Source organism: Aegilops tauschii, chromosome 5, assembly GCF_002575655.3.
Source record: "Aegilops tauschii subsp. strangulata cultivar AL8/78 chromosome 5, Aet v6.0, whole genome shotgun sequence".
NCBI lineage: Eukaryota > Viridiplantae > Streptophyta > Magnoliopsida > Poales > Poaceae > Aegilops > Aegilops tauschii.
The window spans coordinates 504,708,643-504,727,420 of record NC_053039.3 but is presented as its reverse complement, the minus strand read 5'-3'; the positions used below and the strand labels follow the sequence as shown (position 1 = coordinate 504,727,420).

Below are 18,778 nucleotides of genomic sequence, written 5' to 3'. Positions count from 1 at the left end.
AGAGCAGATAATAATTCCATGCCGTTATCACGAGGTGCGTCAGTATACTCCTGTGCTAAAATAAAAAATATATCTTTTTGTCAATAAAAAGGATATAACGGAAAACAGTAATATTTGTGGACCAGTTCTCGGGACAAGGCATTTTGGGTAATATTTACTCTATTATCAGGAAAGCCATACTTTACAAGCTCACATTTCTCACAGCAGCAAACTCTTCGTAACAGCACTACACAGATACTAGGGAAGAAAAGAAATCACGGTAAATACAACGAGCATTAGGGATTACTTGGTTTCCTTGCTCTGGTTCAAATGGCAGATGCATCAGAACAGAAATCAGCAGATTTCCTTTCTCCCCATAGCCATAAGCAAACTCATCGTCCTCGTCTAACAAAACCTGTCACTGTAACTGCACACCTATAGCAGCTCACATTCCCTTAGCATCGCCGCTCCAGACGTTCTCCCATGAGTTCTTGCTAGCTTTTGGTGCCTCAACGAACTGCTGGCCTGGCCCATCCAATGATGGAGCTTGTGCACCCTGAATTCTGCCCTTATTTGGTTTGGTTTTGATCCCCAGCAATCGAAATGTGAATCTCGCAAGCTCACCATAAAGCATTCCAGACTTATCACATAGCTGTGACAATAATATTATTGGATCAGAATTCAGAAGAACTTAAGAAGCATGTTTGAATGGAATGGAAAGGCACTCGTCAAAGGATACCTGCAAAAGAGCTGTGATGAACATGTGGAATGCCTGAGTGTTCTGGCTGATAAGGAATGCAACTCGCCCAGAGAAATTCACAATCCCATGCATCTGCAATCAGTGAGAAACAGGGTAAATAGAACGTTGTCCCCATTTAAAGCATATAAAATGACTAATTAATTTTTTGAATGCACAAGATGCAAGGAACAAATTGTGCGTTGAACAATAGCCACGCCATAGATTTAGATCATAGATTTCTAGCCAAACCTGAAACCTGTTCCACCAACTATTTTTTATACATAAAGAAGGCATGAACTTCATCAGGATAATCATAACATGGCAGCACAAACAGGCTAAACAAGCAAACTTAGATCCACAAAAGTTTAAGCACAGCAATCACCATATGAAGGACACAATTGTACAAAGCTGAATCATGCTCAACGGTATGGATTATAGATTGAACAAATCAATATCTAATTCAATTTTCAGTTGGTAGAAATGGCATTACCACTCGTAGGAAGGACACCCAGAAACCTGGGGGTGGTGCTGGAGGGCCAAACGAATGAGGACCCTGATTGTAAGGACTCATGCCCATTCCACCGTATGGATTTCCCATCCCGTTATTATACATTGACCCACCATACATCCCAGAGCCTCCGTACGAACCGCCGTAACCACCTCCATACCCTGAATACATGTTATTATTTCCGTATAGCCCACCGTTACTATAAGCCCCGCCAAATCCACCATATGAATTATAGGTACTGGCACCATCACCTGCATTTTGATTGAAAAATTATCATTCAAGCCAGAAAGAGCATGTAATTGCTGGAACGCTGCACAAATTATTGATTACCCCCATAAGTATTTCCGTATCCTTGCTGCTGCCAGGGACGCGGGGGCACAGGCCCTGCAACTGTATTGTTCACGTTGAAAGCAGCATTGCTCTGTGCAGCAGAAACAACTTCCCCAGGTTTTGCTGTCCCAGAGGCCTCAACAACGTCGCTAGTGCTGCCTCCAGAGGGGGGCTTGAAAGGGGCTGGGCCAGATGAAGTGCCAACACGCTCCCATGGCTTTGGTGGTGGGTTATTACCTGCAAATCACATTCATGACTGAATGAAGGGATTGTAGCAATCTGAGCTGGTACATTCTTGACTGAATGAAATGAAGAAATTGCTCTAACTATGAGGAACCATGCTTTAGGGGCAGAGCGCTATACTAGAAGGCAGAGATTGCAGCCAGCCATGAAAGCGATTAGGAACTAGTATCAGTTAACCTGCAAGAAATGTGCAGGAACGAAACCATCTACACACCTGTACAATTTTTTGGGAATAAGCACAGGAGCTAATTAAGCTAAACACATGTATGAAGGTTTGACATATAATACCTCACATGACAAACACTCAGAGCCATCTCAACTTCAACCCCAAACTATACCTTCCCGAAGTACAATTATCGGCCATCGTTCCTGAATTCGCATCACTTCCCGAAAGATGTTCCTGAACATCGCCACCCACCTACCCTACCTAATCGATCGGATGCTTCCCACGCCCAACCGGATCCATCGCGAACCAAGCGACGGCCCAAGACCAACCGCGCGCACCAAAATCGCACCCAGCACGATCGATCCATCATCAGAAAAGTAACCCGGGGAGGGGAGGGTGGGGGGCGCAACCGCGCGGGGCGGGGAGGCGACGAACCTGCCATGGCGTGCGGCGCGGCGCGGTGCGGTGCCGCTAGTTCTGCGGCCCTTCGCGCCGGCTGAATCGCGCGATCCCGCAGCCCAGCCGGTTGTCGGCCGCGCCGAGGACTCTCTCGCTCGTTCCGCCGTCGCCGGAGGAAACGAAGCCTGTCTAGGGTGACGGGTGGTATACCGTTCTGGTTCCAGTCCTGGGCCGGCTTTTTACGCGTACGCGTTGGGGACACGGTCGGGTGCGGCGGCGTTCAGACTTGACCGTTTGACTTGCTCGTGGGCCTCCGTTGAGACGTTTTACATGCGAGGCATTTTCTCCTCGGGCTGCTATTGTGGTCCGAATCATTCAGGCCAGTCAAGGGGTACAAGGGTCATTTTGGTGGGCTCAGGGCACCTTCAACGCCGACCCACAAACGGACACGGACCACTAAAAAAAAAATGGACATGGTATTTAAAAAAACAGACACGGTATTGCCCGAAAATCGGTCCGCAACTATTGGCTAATGGCCTTTCGCCATTGTGACTTAAAAATTTAGTGCTTTCCGCCACTGTGAGCACTTAAAAATGAAAATAGACTATGGCACTTGAAGAAAAAAAAGTGAAACAATAGTGCTTTCGCCAAATGCTAGCAACCTTCCGCCAAAGAGAAAAAAATAATCAGCAAAAGCTTTCCGCCGTCCGGACAGAAAGAGGATATGTACTGGCTTTGGATTGGCCAGACAGATATCCGGACTCCCGCAAAGCTCCACTTTGTTTGTCTCCGGTTTGCGAGAAAACAGACGTCCGGACGTATCGGCGAACCAATGCGGGACCGCATTTGATGACAAATTGTGTCTGGACAGCGCCACGTGTCACGTGCATGGCACTTTCTCAAGATTTTGTGAGCCCCACAGGGGCACTTTAGTGGGCTGAGAGAGCATCAAGTGGTGCGTCCAGCCGCCGCCACGTGTCGCGCGCTGGGCGCTTTCATAGGATTTTATTTTTTCTATCTTGTATACGTGTTTTCGGGTTTTAGATGGGCTCTTTTTTGGTTTTTGCCTTTTTTCTAGGTTTTGAAGAAAAAAATTGTGTGGTTTTTTTTCCACGAGAAGTAAAAATTTGCTTATCATGAAGGCACAGGTTTGCTTCTGCAAGAAGCACACACTTGTGCCACTTGGAAAGAGAAAAGACATGTGTTTTTTGTTTTCACAAGAAGCACAAATTGCTTGAGAACCACGCCTGTGTCTCTCAGAAATAGAAAAAATACGTTTTTTTAACTTGCGGGATAAGTACAGATTTGCTTCTTATGAAGACACAGACTTACTCCTACGAGAAGCACTACTATGCCTCTCGGAAAAGGAAAAAATGTGTACTTTTGCTTTCACGAGAAGCACAAAATTGTTTGCTTCTCATGGAGGTACAAATTTGTTTCCGCGAGAAGCACGACTATGCCTCTCGGAAAGAAAAAAACTGGGGGGGGGGGGGGGGGGTGATTCCGACTTCGGGTTTTTCTTTTGTTTTTTGTGAAGAAAAATTCGTCGGAATCTATTAATGTGGGATCTAGATTCAAAGATCTTGATGCGAGAAATCTAACGGTAAAAATGGTTCAGGATTTTGATGCATGGTCCAAGAGATAACCCGTTTTGAATAAACGAATCTACGATAAAAAAGGGAAAACTCCCAGGTGGGAGTAACCTTTACAAGGGGTACCCCTTATTAGTGATCTCGGTCATTCAGGCTTCATGGTACAAGCTAGAGGCTAACGCATGTTTTATCGCGTCGTTCTTCGCTGGTGGATGTCTTTTTTTTTTCTCTAGCAAGTTATTATGGTCGGTTATTTCATTTACGTTATTTATCTTTCGATGTTGTTTTTTCATTCGTATTGTGGATGAAGTACAAAGTTACATGATGCTCTACCTCGAGATCGTATGAATGAATCTATCCTTGCCTCTACAGACTAAAACCCTCGGCTCATATAGGCACCAAGGGGTACCTAGCGTTACACATGGTCGGTTGCATCTAGAGATAAACATGTCGAATATCTGAATATGCCTTGAAATATACACCAAGTATTCAAGGATTCATGATAGGCCGACGTGCTGAGTACTCCATAATCCAGGACTGCGTTAACACCCTCTGCTCCCCCGCAAGCGCTCATGGGCCGGCCCCCATGGGAGGAGGGACACCCATGTTTTTGTCATCTTGTTTTTTCTTTTTCTTTTTTCTGATTTTTTTCCTTAATTAAAACAATTCAGGATTTCAGAAAAGTTCCCAAGTTTCAGCCAGTCGCCCTAGAGAGAGCTACACTCACGGGCTGTTTACGGGGTTTAACGGAGTGGTTACCAGTGATTGGCTGAGATTTGGTTTAATGAGGCTGGGCCCACCAGTAAAAATCGGTCGCCCTATAGCCGTCTGATGCGACTCGTGTGTGATGGCCTGCAAGAGACACAAGGGGTGTGTGTAAAAGGATAAGTGAGAATGTGAGATGATCATGCCCTTTGCATGCAGATCCAACGCACCATGAGGTATTGGAGCACCGTATCGTGAGATGAACGGTAGCACTTGATATTTTCTCTTAGGTCTGATTTACGGAATCCTGTTGGAGATGTCAGTATATAACGAAACAAAGAATCGGTACCGACAAAACTTCACAACACGGGATGCCGGAAGACGGGAGCGGAGCATCGGATTTATTCGTAGCGACAAACTTCACATGCTGCTGATCCTGCGTATCCAAATCCGTCTATCCTCTGCATCGCGTGCTTTCTTCAGACCAACTTTCTTTTAGGGAGTTTTTCATGCCAACTTTTTCTTGGAACGGAGACAAAACCTCTTGTTGGCACACTGTAGTACTAACAGCCAGCCGCATAGTTCACTCAGAGAGCTGAGACCACACACTAAAATAAATGTCTCAAACTAAGTAGTTAGTACAACTTTAAACTAAAGTTAATACAAAATTAAAGACTCTTGTTTTAGGACGAAGAGAGTATTTCTGAAATGTTTGTTAAACAACAGTTGATGATGCTATTCATATGTCAGGCGATAGGAAAAAAGGAAGATTCGGTCCATTCTCGTGGAGAGACCAACGCAGCCTGCCACCCATCACATCATCATGGAAAAATATTAAGTGATACTACCTTCGTCCGGGTTTGTTAGGATTAAAGACCATTTTAACAGGACCAAAGACACTGCTGAAAAGACCTGTGTGAATTAGAGCTCAAAGTGGCCAATCAGCCAGCTTCAGTCCAACTCAGGTCCTAAAAAAAGGTACTCACTCCTTCTATCTATATATGGTCTAATGCGTTTTTTGAGGCTACCTTTGACCAAATATTAAAGTAATAATATATAACATGCAATTTACACAAAGCATACCGTCAAATTCGTATGTGAAAGGAGCTTCCAATGATATAATTTTCACATTATACATCTCATGTACCATTAATCTTATCAATAGTCAAAGGCGATCTTGAAAAACGCATTAGGCCCTATATAGATGGAAGAAATGAGTAATGAGGTTTTTGCTCCTCATCGCTACGCAGGTCATTGGTGCAGCAGTGCAGGCTTTTAGATCGAGCGGCCTAATTTTTCCGGACGGGGCTTAGTGGCCAGAAGATTTTTTTAAACCCGGACGGAGGTAGTACTAGCCATATTTTTATACTATCAATTCTTAAAAAATATATCAAATTTAGATGTATTAATTTTGGTGAACATTGATGAATGTATTATTTGAATTTTCAAAACATTCAAATTTGAAAAGTTGCTTTCTTAATTGATAGAATGAGCATGTAAGAGCCGATATCACTTGATTTGGAGCCTGATTTCAAGCCTGAAATGACGATACTGCGACAATGAAAGCTCATGAGGACCTCAATGGAGGCAGGGACGAATGACCTCGATGGAGGTATGGATGAGTGAACGAGGAATCTCCCCATGGTGTCACTTCACTTGAGAGGGAAGGAAGAAACTTGACTCGAGTGAAGGGCGGCGGCGAGCTGGGCCCTCACTACAACCTCGCTGCAGACAAGGACAACCGACATTGATTCAGAGGAGAGAAAGAGTCTGAGGCCGGTCGCTTCCGAGGGGAGAAAAAACCTTAAGTTATGTTCGGATGAGGAAGAAGGCGGGAGAGAAAGACGAAGTATATAAGTCAAATGTGAGGCCAAATCAAACTGACTAAGGGTATGTTTGATTCTTGTCTGTAGCTGGCCCTGCCAATATTGGCTTGCCAAATTTTTGGCGTGGGATTTCATCGCCCAGGGTTGGCCAAAGATTTGGCAAGAATCTGTGAAGGAAAGAACAAGGACCCGTTGGTAGCTAAAATTTTGACAACAAAGCAAACAACATACGAGGGACTTGGCATGACCAATATTTTGATAGAGTGAGTTGGGGGCATGAACCAAACAAACCCTAAAACTTATGAAGGCATCCGGGAGGCGCTTTGTGGCATGAGGGGCGGGGGGCACCAACTCTTTCCCCGCACCTACCCTTTCCTTTTTCTTTTCACCTTTTGTATTTGAATCTTTTAAACTAAAAGTCTAATTTAAATTTCGCTTGCATCTTCGGGATTTTTGTGAGGGGGCTTCAAATGAGACCTATTTTAAATACTTTTTAATGAGTTTCTAAAACTTCATCAAGTTTTGGCTACTAAAACATTGTTGGAAATATGCCCTAGAGGCAATAATAAATGGTTATTATTATATTTCTTTGTTCATGATAATTGTCTATTATTCATGCTATAATTGTATTGTCCGGAAATCGTAATACATGTGTGAATACATAGACCACAACGTGTCCCTAGTAAGCCTCTAGTTGACTAGCTCGTTGATCAACTGATAGTCATGGTTTCCTGACTATGGACATTGGATGTCATTGATAACGGGATCACATCATTAGGAGAATGATGTGATGGACAAGACCCAATCCTAAGCATAGCATAAAAGATCGTGTAGTTTCATTTGCTAGAGTTTTCCAATGTCAAGTATCTTTTCCTTAGACCATGAGATCGTGCAACTCCCGGATACCGTAGGAGTGCTTTGGGTGTGCCAAACATCACAACGTAACTGGGTGACTATAAAGGTGCACTACGGGTATCTCCGAAAGTGTCTGTTGGGTTGGCACGGATCGAGACTGGGTTTTTGTCACTCCGTGTGACGGAGAGGTATCTCTGGGCCCACTCGGTAATGCATCATCATAATGAGCTCAATGTGACTAAGGCGTTAGTCACGGGATCATGCATTGCGGTACGAGTAAAGAGACTTGCCGGTAACGAGATTGAACAAGGTATTGGGATACCGACGATCGAATCTCGGGCAAGTAACATACTGTTTGACAAAGGGAATTGCATACGGATTGATTGAATCCTCGACACCGTGGTTCATCCGATGAGATCATCGTGGAGCATGTGGGAGCCAACATGGGTATCCAGATCCCGCTGTTGGTTATTGACCGGAGAGGCGTCTCGGTCATGTCTGCATGTCTCCCGAACCCGTAGGGTCTACACACTTAAGGTCCGGTGACGCTAGGGTTGTAGAGATATATGTATGCGGAAACCCGAAAGTTGTTCGGAGTCCCGGATGAGATCCCGGACGTCACGAGAGGTTCCGGAATGGTCCGGAGGTGAAGAATTATATATAGGAAGTCCAGTTTCGGCCATCGGGAAAGTTTCGGGGGTTACCGGTATTGTACCGGGACCACCGGAAGGGTCCCGGAGGTCCACCGGGTGGGGCCACCTATCCCGGAGGGCCCCGTGGGCTGAAAGTGGAAGGGAACCAGCCCTTAGTGGGCTGGGGCGCCCCCCTTGGGCCTCCCCCCATGCGCCTAGGGTTGGGAACCCTAGGGGGGAGCTTTCCCCCTTGCCTTGGGGGGCAAGGCACCCCCTTTCCCCCACTTGGCCGCCGCCCCCCTTGGAGATCTGATCTCCCAAGGGCTGGCGCCCCCCCAGGGGTCCTATAAATAGTGGGGGGGAGGGAGGGCAGCAAACCACAGCCTTGGGCGCCTCCCTCCTCCCCTGCAACACCTCTCTCTCTCTCGCAGAAGCTTGGCGAAGCCCTGCCGGAGACCCGCTACATCCACCACCACGCCGTCGTGCTGCTGGATCTCCATCAACCTCTCCTTCCCCCTTGCTGGATCAAGAAGGAGGAGACGTCGCTGCACCGTACGTGTGTTGAACGCGGAGGTGCCGTCCGTTCGGCACTCGGTCATCGGTGATTTGGATCACTGCGAGTACGACTCCGTCATCCACGTTCATTGGAACGCTTCCGCTCGCGATCTACAAGGGTATGTAGATGCACTCATTTCCCCTCGTTGCTAGTAGACTCCATAGATGCATCTTGGTGAGCGTAGGAAAATTTTAAATTATGCTACGATTCCCAACAGTGGCATCATGAGCCAGGTCTATGCGTAGTTACTATGCACGAGCAGAACACAAAGCAGTTGTGGGCGTTGAGTTTGCCAATTCTTCTTGCCGCTACTAGTCTTTTCTTGTTTCGGCGGCATTATAGGATGAAGCGGCCCGGACCGACCTTACACGTACACTTACGTGAGACAGGTTCCACCGACTGACATGCACAAGTTGCATAAGGTGGCTAGCGGGTGTCTGTCTCTCCTACTTTAGTCGGAACGGATTCGATGAAAAGGGTCCTTATGAAGGGTAAATAGAAATTGGCAAATCACGTTGTGGTCATACGTAGGTAAGAAACGTTCTTGATAGAAACCTACAAACCACGTAAGAACTTGCAACAACAATTAGAGGACGTCTAACTTGTTTTTGCAGCAAGTGCTATGTGATGTGATATGGCCAGAAGATGTGATGAATGATATATGTGATGTATGAGATTGATCATATTCTTGTAATAGGAATCACGACTTGCATGTCGATGAGTATGACAACCGGCAGGAGCCATAGGAGTTGTCTTTATTATTTTGCATGACCTGCGTGTCATTGAATAACGCCATGTAAATTACTTTACTTTGTTGCTAAACGCGTTAGCCATAGAAGTAGAAGTAATCGTTGGCGTGACGACTTCATGAAGACACAATGATGGAGATCATGATGATGGAGATCATGGTGTCATGCCGGTGACGAAGATGATCATGGTGCCCCGAAGATGGAGATCAAAGGAGCATGATGATATTGGCCATATCATGTCACTATTTGATTGCATGTGATGTTTATCATGTTTTTGCATATTATTTGCTTAGAACGACGGTAGTAAGTAAGATGATCCCTTATAATAATTTCAAGAAAGTGTTCACCCTAACTGTGCACCGTTGCGAAGGTTCGTTGTTTCGAAGCACCACGTGATGATCGGGTGTGATAGATTCTAACGTTCGAATACAACGGGTGTTGACGAGCCTAGCATGTACAGACATGGCCTCGGAACACACGCAATACACTTAGGTTGACTTGACGAGCCTAGCATGTACAGACATGGCCTCGGAACACGGAGGACCGAAAGGTCGAGCATGAGTCGTATAGAAGATACGATCAACATGGAGATGTTCACCGATCTTGACTAGTCCGTCTCACGTGATGATCGGACACGGCCTAGTTAAACTCGGATCATGTTTCACTTAGATGACTAGAGGGATGTCTATCTGAGTGGGAGTTCATAATCAGATGAACTTCATTATCATGAACATAGTCAAATAGGTATTTGCAAATTATGTCATAGCTTGCGCTTTAGTTCTACTGGTTAAGATATGTTCCTAGAGAAAATTTAGTTGAAAGTTGGTAGTAGCAATTATGCGGACTGGGTCCGTAAACTGTCCTCATTGCTGCACAGAAGGCTTATGTCCTTAATGCACCGCTCGGTGTGCTGAACCTCAGCGTCGTCTGTAGATGTTACGAAACATCTGACATACACATTTTGATGACTATGTGATAGTTCAGTGTGGTTTAGAATTGTGGCACCAAAGACGTTTTTGAAACGTCGCAGAACATGTGAGATGTTCCGAAGACTGAAATTGGGATTTCAGACTAGTGCCCACGTCAAGAGGTATGAGACCTCTGACAAGTTTCTTAAGCCTGCAAACTAAGAGAGAAAAGCTCAATCGTTGAGCGTGTGCTCAGATTGCCTGAGTGCCACAATCGCTTGAATCGAGTGGGAGTTAATCTCCCAGATGAGATAGTGATAGTTCTCCATAGTCACTGCCACCAAGCTAGTAGAGCTTCGTGATGAACTATAACATATCAAGGATAATTATGATGATCCTTGAGCTATTCGCGATGTTTGACACCGCGAGAGTAGAAATCAAGAAGGAGCATCAATTGTTGATGGTTAGTAAAACCACTAGTTTAAGAAGGGCAAGGGCAAAAGGGATACTTCATGAAACAGCAAGTCGTTTGCTGCTCTAGTGAAGAATCCCAAGGTTGAACCCAAACCCGAGACTAAGTGCTTCTGTAATGAGAGGAACGGTCACTGAAGCAGTACTACCCTAGATACTTGGTAGATGAGAAGGCAGGCAAGGTTGACAGAAGTATATTGGATATACGTTATATGAATGTGTACTTTACTAGTACTCCTAGCAGCACCAGGGTATTAGATACTGGTTCGGTTGCTAAGTGTTAGTAACTCGAAATAAAAGCTGCGGGATAAATGGAGACTAGCTAAAGGTGAGATGACGATATGTGTTGGAAGTGTTTCCAAGGTTGATGTGATCAAGCATCGCATGCTCCCTCTACCATCGAGATTTGGTGTTTGCGTTGAACATGATTGGATTATGTTTGCCGCAAAACGGTTATTCATTTAAGGAGAATAATGGTTACTCTGTTTATTTGAATAATACCTTCAATGGTCTTGCACCTAAAATGAATCTCGATCGTAGTGATACACATGTTCATGCCAAAAAGATATAAGATAGTAATGATAGTACCACATACTTGTGGCACTGCCACTTGAGTCATATTGGTGTAGAACGCATGAAGAAGCTCCATGTAGGTGGATCTTTGGACTCACTCATTTTTTTGAAAAGATTAAGACATGCGAACCATGTCTATTGGTATATATGCATGAAGAAACTCCATACAGATGGATCGTTTGGACTCACTTGATTATGAATCACTTGAGACATGCAAATCATACCACATGGGCAAAATGACTGAAAGTCCTCGTTTTCAGTGAGATGGAACAAGAGAGCAACTTATTGGAAGTAATACATTTTGATGTACGCAGTCCAATGAGTGCTGAGGCATGCAGTGGATATCGTTATGTTCTTACTTCACAGATGATTTGAGTAGATGCTGAGTGTATTTACTTGATGAAACACTAGTCTGAATTATTGAAAGGTTCAAGTAATTTCAGAGTGAAGTTGAAGATCGTCGTGACAAGAGGATAAAATGTCTATGATATGATCATAGAGATGAGTATCTGAGATACGAGTTTGGCACACAATTGAGATATTGTGGAAGATGTTTCACAATTAATACCGCCTGGAACACCATAGTGTGATGGTGTGTCCGAACATCATAACTGCACCCTATTGGATATGGTGCATACCATGATGTTTCTTATCAAATTACCACTATCGTTTATGGGTTAGGCATTAGAGACAACCGCATTCACTTTAAAAGGGGCACCACGCAATTCCGTTGAGACGACACCGTTTATAGAAACCTAAGTTGTCGTTTCTTAAAAGTTTGGGGTTGCGATGCTTATGTGAAAAAGTTTCAGGCTGATAAGCTCGAACCCAAAGCGGATAAATGCATCTTCATAGAATACCCAAAAACAGTTGGGTATACCTCCTATTTCAGATCTGGAAGCAAAAGTAATTGCTTCTAGAAACGAGTCCTTTCTCGAGGAAAAGTTTCTCTCGAAAGAATTGAGTGGGAGGATGGTGGAGACTTGATAAGGTTATTGAACCGTCGCTTCAACTAGTGTGTAGCAGGGCACAGGAAGTTGTTCCTGTGGCACCTACACCAATTGAAGTGGAAGCCTATGATAGTGATCATGAAACTTCGGATCAAGTCACTACCAAACCTCGTAGGACGACGAGGATGCGCACTACTTCAGAGTAATGCGTGATCCTGTCTTGGAAGTCATGTAGCTAGACAACAATGAACCTACGAGCTATGGAGAAGCGATGGTGGGCCCATATTCCGACGAATGGCTCGAGGCCATGAAATCCAAGAGAGAATCCATGTATCAGAACAAAGCATGGACTTTGGTGAACTTGCCCGATGATCGGCAAGCCATTGAGATAAATGGATCTTTAAGAAGAAGACGGACATGGACGGTAATGTTACCGTCTATGAAGCTCGACTTGTGGCAAAGAGTATTTTCACAAGTTCAAGGAGTTGACTACGATGAGTTTTTCTCATCCGTAGCGATGCTTAGGTCCGTCGGAATCATGTTAGCATTAGTTACATTTATGAAATCTGGCAGATGGATGTCAAAACAAGTTTTCTTACCAGTTTTCGTAAGGAAAGGTTGTATGTGATACAATCAGAAAGGTTTTGTCGATCCTAAGGATGCTAAAAGGTATGCTAGCTCTAGCGATCCTTCCATGGATTAGAGCAAGCATCTCGGAGTCAGAATATACGCTTTGATGGGGTGATCAAAGTTTTTTTTTTTGGGTTTATACAAAGTTTGTTAGAAACTTGTATTTACAATAAAGTGAGTGGGAGCGCTACAACATTTCTGATAAGTATATGTGAATGACATATTGTTGATCCGAAATGATGTAAAATTTCTGGAAAGCATAAAGGGTTGTTTGAAAGGAGTTTTTCAAAGGAAGACCTGGATAAAGCTGCTTACATATTGGGCATCAAGATCCATAGAGATAGATCAAGATGCCTGATGATACTTTCAAAAGACAGCACACCTTGACATGATTTTGAAAGAGTTCAAAATAGATCAACAAAGAAGGAGTTCTTGGCTGTGTTACAAGGTGTGAGTATTGAGTGAGACTCAAGACCTGACCACAGCGGAAGATAGAGAAAGGACGAAGGTCGTCCCCTATGCTTTAGACATAGGCTCTATAGTATGCTATGCTGTGTACCGCACATGTAGTGTGCCTTGCCATGAGTTGGTCAAGAGGGTACAATGGTGATCCGGGAAAGGATCTCATGACAGCGGTCGAACTTATCCTTAGTACCTAGTGGATTAAGGAATTTTCTCGATTATGGAGGTGGAAAGGAGTTCGTCGTAAAGGGTTACGTCGATGCGAACTTTGACACTAATCCGGATGACTCTGAGTAGGAAACCGGATTCGTATAGTAGAGCAATTATTTGAAATGGCTCCAAATAGCGCGTGGTAGCATCCACAAAGATGACATAGATATTCGTAAAGCACACGGTTCTGAAAGGTTCAGACCCGTTGACTAATAACCTCTCTCACAAGCATAACATGACCAAACCAGAACACATTGAGTGATAATCACATAGTGATGTGAACTAGATTGTTGACTCTAGTAAACTCTTTAGATGTTGGTCACATGGTGATGTGACCAGTGAGTGTGAATCACATGGTGATGTGAACTAGATTACTGACTCTAGTGCAAGTGGGAGACTGTTGGAAATATGCCCTAGAGGCAATAATAAATGGTTATTATTATATTTCTTTGTTCATGATAATTGTCTATTATTCATGCTATAATTGTATTGTCCGGAAATCGTAATACATGTGTGAATACATAGACCACAACGTGTCCCTAGTAAGCCTCTAGTTGACTAGCTCGTTGATCAACTGATAGTCATGGTTTCCTGACTATGGACATTGGATGTCATTGATAACGGGATCACATCATTAGAAGAATGATGTGATGGACAAGACCCAATCCTAAGCATAGCATAAAAGATCGTGTAGTTTCATTTGCTAGAGCTTTTCCAATGTCAAGTATCTTTTCCTTAGACCATGAGATCGTGCAACTCCCGGATACCGTAGGAGTGCTTTGGGTGTGCCAAACGTCACAATGTAACTGGGTGACTATAAAGGTGCACTACGGGTATCTCCGAAAGTGTCTGTTGGGTTGGCACGGATCGAGACTGGGATTTGTCACTCCGTGTGACGGAGAGGTATCTCTGGGCCCACTCGGTAATGCATCATCATAATGAGCTCAATGTGACTAAGGCGTTAGTCACGGGATCATGCATTGCGGTACGAGTAAAGAGACTTGCCGGTAACGAGATTGAACAAGGTATTGGGATACCGACGATCGAATCTCGGGCAAGTAACATACCGTTTGACAAAGGGAATTGCATACGGATTGATTGAATCCTCGACACCGTGGTTCATCCGATGAGATCATCGTGGAGCATGTGGGAGCCAACATGGGTATCCAGATCCCGCTGTTGGTTATTGACCGGAGAGGCGTCTCGGTCATGTCTGCATGTCTCCCGAACCCGTAGGGTCTACACACTTAAGGTCCGGTGACGCTAGGGTTGTAGAGATATATGTATGCGGAAACCCGAAAGTTGTTCGGAGTTCCGGATGAGATCCCGGACGTCACGAGAGGTTCCGGAATGGTCCGGAGGTGAAGAATTATATATAGAAAGTCCAGTTTCGGCCACCGGGAAAGTTTCGGGGGTTACCGGTATTGTACCGGGACCACCGGAAGGGTCCCGGAGATCCACCGGGTGGGACCACCTATCCCGGAGGGCCCCGTGGGCTGAAAGTGGAAGGGAACCAGCCCTTAGTGGGCTGGGGCGCCCCCCTTGGGCCTCCCCCATGCGCCTAGGGTTGGGAACCTTAGGGGGAGCTTTCCCCCTTGCCTTGGGGGGCAAGGCACCCCCTTTCCCCCACTTGGCCGCCGCCCCCCTTGGAGATCTGATCTCCCAAGGGCTGGCGCCCCCCAGGGGTCCTATAAATAGTGAGGGGGAGGGAGGGCAGCAAACCACAGCCTTGGGCGCCTCCCTCCTCCCCTACAACACCTCTCTCTCTCGCAGAAGCTTGGCGAAGCCCTGCCGGAGACCCGCTACATCCACCACCACGCCGTCGTGTTGCTGGATCTCCATCAACCTCTCCTTCCCCCTTGCTGGATCAAGAAGGAGGAGACGTCGCTGCACCGTACGTGTGTTGAACGCGGAGGTGCCGTCTGTTCGGCACTCGGTCATCGGTGATTTGGATCACTGCGAGTACGACTCCGTCATCCACGTTCATTGGAACGCTTCCGCTCGCGATCTACAAGGGTATGTAGATGCATTCCTTTCCCCTCGTTTCTAGTAGACTCCATAGATGCATCTTGGTGAGCGTAGGAAAATTTTAAATTATGCTACGATTCCTAACAAACATAATACTAGAAGTGAACAATAAAATCATAAGGTTTCGAAATTCAAAACTTAAACATGCGAGAAATCCCACAAGTTTAATCATCAAGTTTTAAAAAAAAATCGAACTTAAAATATATGGAGAATCCCACGATTTAGCGGATCGCAAAGACTCTGCTTCCGCATCAGTGTGCCTTTGTGGATGTTTGGTAGACAGCCCCTAATTAAACAACTTAAAACCTTTAAAGTGCACGCGCACTATTTCGTAGAAACAGGCGGCCGGCTTGTTACTCACACGTGTGTTTTTTCGTCAGCTAGTGGATGTTTTTGTTAGGATTAAATGCGTACAGACTAGTCTTGGAAACAGATTCACGCACATTTATTTTTGGCCTCTTAAATTTTTAAAAAGTCATATCTTTTAAACCACATGTCGGAATTCAGATCCGTTTTCACCGTTGGATTCATCGCGACGAGATCTTCAAAACTAGATCCCGCATGATATGTTTCGACGAATTTTTTATATGCCAACTTTGGTGCTATATGGTGAAACTAAAAGTACTGTATTGTGCAATTTTAATACTACATGGTGCAATTTTTTTTAAAACCATCTTTGGAGCTACATGATCTAACTTCATATGAGGTTGCAACCTACCAACCATAACAACTTGATGTGCAATTAGTCTACTATCCCGACCAACTATCTAGTAGTGGATTGCAAGCCTTGTCCCTACTATGGGCCTCCTTCGACCCGTCCATCGCCGAGCTCCGCACCATGGCTGCTGTCCTCCTCCGCAAACTCCTCTCTCCGACGACATCCTCCGACTCTGGCCCCTCCTCTTCCCCGAGAGCCTGACCGCGCTCAAGTCCAACCTCCTCAACGCGTCCGACAGTGCCGCAGCAGACCTGACGGAGCTTGATGTAATCGGGGTGTTTTATATTCAGCTACTTTGTGCTCAGTTGGCTTGTAATATAGTCTAGTTGCACACACATTGATGTTTAGTTGGCTTGTAATGTAGTATAGTTACACACATTGATGTTTAATTGGCAGAAGGACTAGTTGCACACACTTATGCTTAGTTGGCTTGTAATTTAGTCTAGTTGCACACATACTGATGTTCAGTTGGCAGGACACTAATTGCACACACATATGCGCAATTGACGCGCCAATATAGTCTAGTTGTACACACATTGATGTTTAGTTGGCAGGATTATTGGCACACACATATGCTCAGTTGGCGCGGCAATGCACACACATTGATGTTTAGTTAGCAAAAGGACAATTGACACACATACTCATTTGGCGCGGCATGTAGTCTAGTTGCACACATATTGATATTTAGCTGGCAGGAAGACTAGTTCATCAAAACATCCCATGTAGGATCTACTTTTAAAGAGCACGTCGCAAGAGTTTCAACGGTGAAAACGGATCTTAATTTTAAGATACGGATTGAAAGTTATGCCTTTTTTAAATTTTAAAATCACAAAATAAATACGAACAAACACATGCATAGGAGGAGATACATATGTTGACATTTAATACATAGCAGAAAAAGGGACTACTAGATGACTATTCTAGTTAAAAGGAGAGACAAGAAATTATCTGAAGTGTCGGGCCGCTCGCTAAGCATCCTAGGCGGCCGTGCGCCCGCTAGACGCGTCCAGAAGACCCCTTCTTAATTTATTCATCGCACGGAATGGAAATGGAATCGCAGGTGGCAACACTTGACACACACACAGGAGTACACGGCACCCACGACGCACTCACACTAACAAAACCAAACAACTACCACCAACCACACACGCACGAACACTAGACTCCACGAAGAAATCAATATCCGAAACGTACGCACTGTAGGCCACCCAAACGCTCCCTGATTTATTGGCCGGCCGGCGGGATGGCGCATGCATGGCCGCCCGTCCGTCCGCGCGGCTACTCGATGCCGTACTTCTTCTTGAGCAGGCCGATGAAGTCGTACACCTTGTCCGGCGAGTAGAGGCTCTTGGCGACGCTCTCCCGCTCGCCGCAGCGCTTGGCCCACGCCGCGATCTTGGGCGCCACCTCCGGCAGGCTGAACTCGCCGTACCTCTCGTAGCTGTGGAACCACGCGGTGAAGGGCGCGAAGGCGGCGTCGACGAACCCGAACTTGTCGCCGCCGAAGAAGGGCTTGTCCCCGAGCGCGCCGTCGAGGGTCTTGAGGATGTCCAGCATCTCGGCGCGCGCCTGCGCCTGCGGCTCGCCCTTGAGCTTCCAGAGGCGGGAGCCGCAGTCGTAGACCTTCTTGTCGACGTAGTCGGCCCAGAAGCGGGCCTGCGCGCGCGCGTAGGGGTCGGAGGGGAGCAGTGCCGGGGCGTCCGGGAAGGCGTCCTCCAGGTACTGGAGGATGATGAGGGACTCGTTGACGGGGCGGCCGTCGTGGAGGAGCACCGGGATCTTCTTGTGCACCGGGTTGGCGCGGAGGAGGCGGTCGCTCTTGCCGGCCATCAGGTCCTCCTCCGCGTACTCGTAGGGCAGGCCCTTCTCCGCCAGCGCGATGCGGACGCGCTGCCCGAACGGGCTCACCCAGAAGTCCAGCAGCACCAGGCCCTTCTCGCCCGCCATTGCTCCTGGTTGCTTTGGATCTCGATCGATCTGTGTTTGTGTTTGTGTTGTGCACGCTGTGTGGGTGATGAGTGAGGATGAAGATGAGGTTGAGAGGAGGATTTATAGGGGAGAGGGGAGGGTGGGATCGTGTGTGGAACAGTCTAGTAGTAGTACGTTTTGACTGGAACTTGTGAGAGAAGATCGAATCGAACGGGTGGTGTACGCACCGGCTGGAGGATTCTGGGCCTTCCTTCGCTCGCCCGGTGTGTGTCACCGCTTGCGTCACGTACGGTGCGCGCGCGTGCAAAGGGAAGGGAAGGGAATCCCAGCACGAGGGCATGGGCCGGCATGGCACGTCTGTGTGAGCGGGACGAGTGGGCTGGCTGGCTGGGAGGCCACACCGCGGACTGCGGGCAGATCGGCGGAGAAGATCGCTGAGCCTGGGATTGGGGAAAAGATGTGATATGGGGTGACGACATCAAAAGGAGCTGCTAGCCTGGTATTGCGGGATTGCATTTAATTTTGCGGGGAAACTAGTTATTTTTGGTTTGATGCCAAGATTCGGCATTGCGAATGGAAAGTTGCCAAAAGTTAGCAATTTTGTTGAGAGATGGGTGAGA

At 46.2% G+C, this 18,778-nt stretch overlaps 2 protein-coding genes across 2 annotated transcripts; both read right to left on the bottom strand.

Moving 5' to 3' along the window:
* Window positions 1-56: 56 nt before the first annotated feature.
* Window positions 57-2,657, bottom strand: LOC109732560 (peroxisomal membrane protein 13). Its single transcript, XM_020291734.4, has 5 exons — window positions 2,401-2,657; window positions 1,557-1,793; window positions 1,209-1,477; window positions 719-811; window positions 57-631 (listed from the first exon to the last, which is right to left on the bottom strand). The coding sequence occupies exons 1-5, from the start codon at window positions 2,405-2,407 to the stop codon at window positions 425-427; spliced, it is 813 nt and encodes a 270-aa protein (XP_020147323.1). The 5' UTR covers window positions 2,408-2,657; the 3' UTR covers window positions 57-424.
* Window positions 2,658-17,173: 14,516 nt separating this feature from the next.
* Window positions 17,174-18,343, bottom strand: LOC109759891 (probable glutathione S-transferase GSTU1). The gene has a single exon (XM_020318727.4). It carries the CDS (start codon window positions 18,174-18,176, stop codon window positions 17,508-17,510), a length of 669 nt encoding a protein of 222 aa, XP_020174316.1. The 5' UTR covers window positions 18,177-18,343; the 3' UTR covers window positions 17,174-17,507.
* Window positions 18,344-18,778: the final 435 nt, after the last annotated feature.

Coding starts and splice junctions, on each gene's coding strand:
- LOC109732560 (XM_020291734.4), bottom strand. Junction 1,478..1,556: donor ATACGGAAATACTTATGGGG/GTAATCAATAAT, acceptor ATCAAAATGCAG/GTGATGGTGCCAGTACCTAT. Junction 812..1,208: donor GGGTGTCCTTCCTACGAGTG/GTAATGCCATTT, acceptor CACTGATTGCAG/ATGCATGGGATTGTGAATTT.
- LOC109759891 (XM_020318727.4), bottom strand. CDS start 18,176: ATGGCGGGCGAGAAGGGCCTGGTGCTGCTGGACTTCTGGGTGAGCCCG.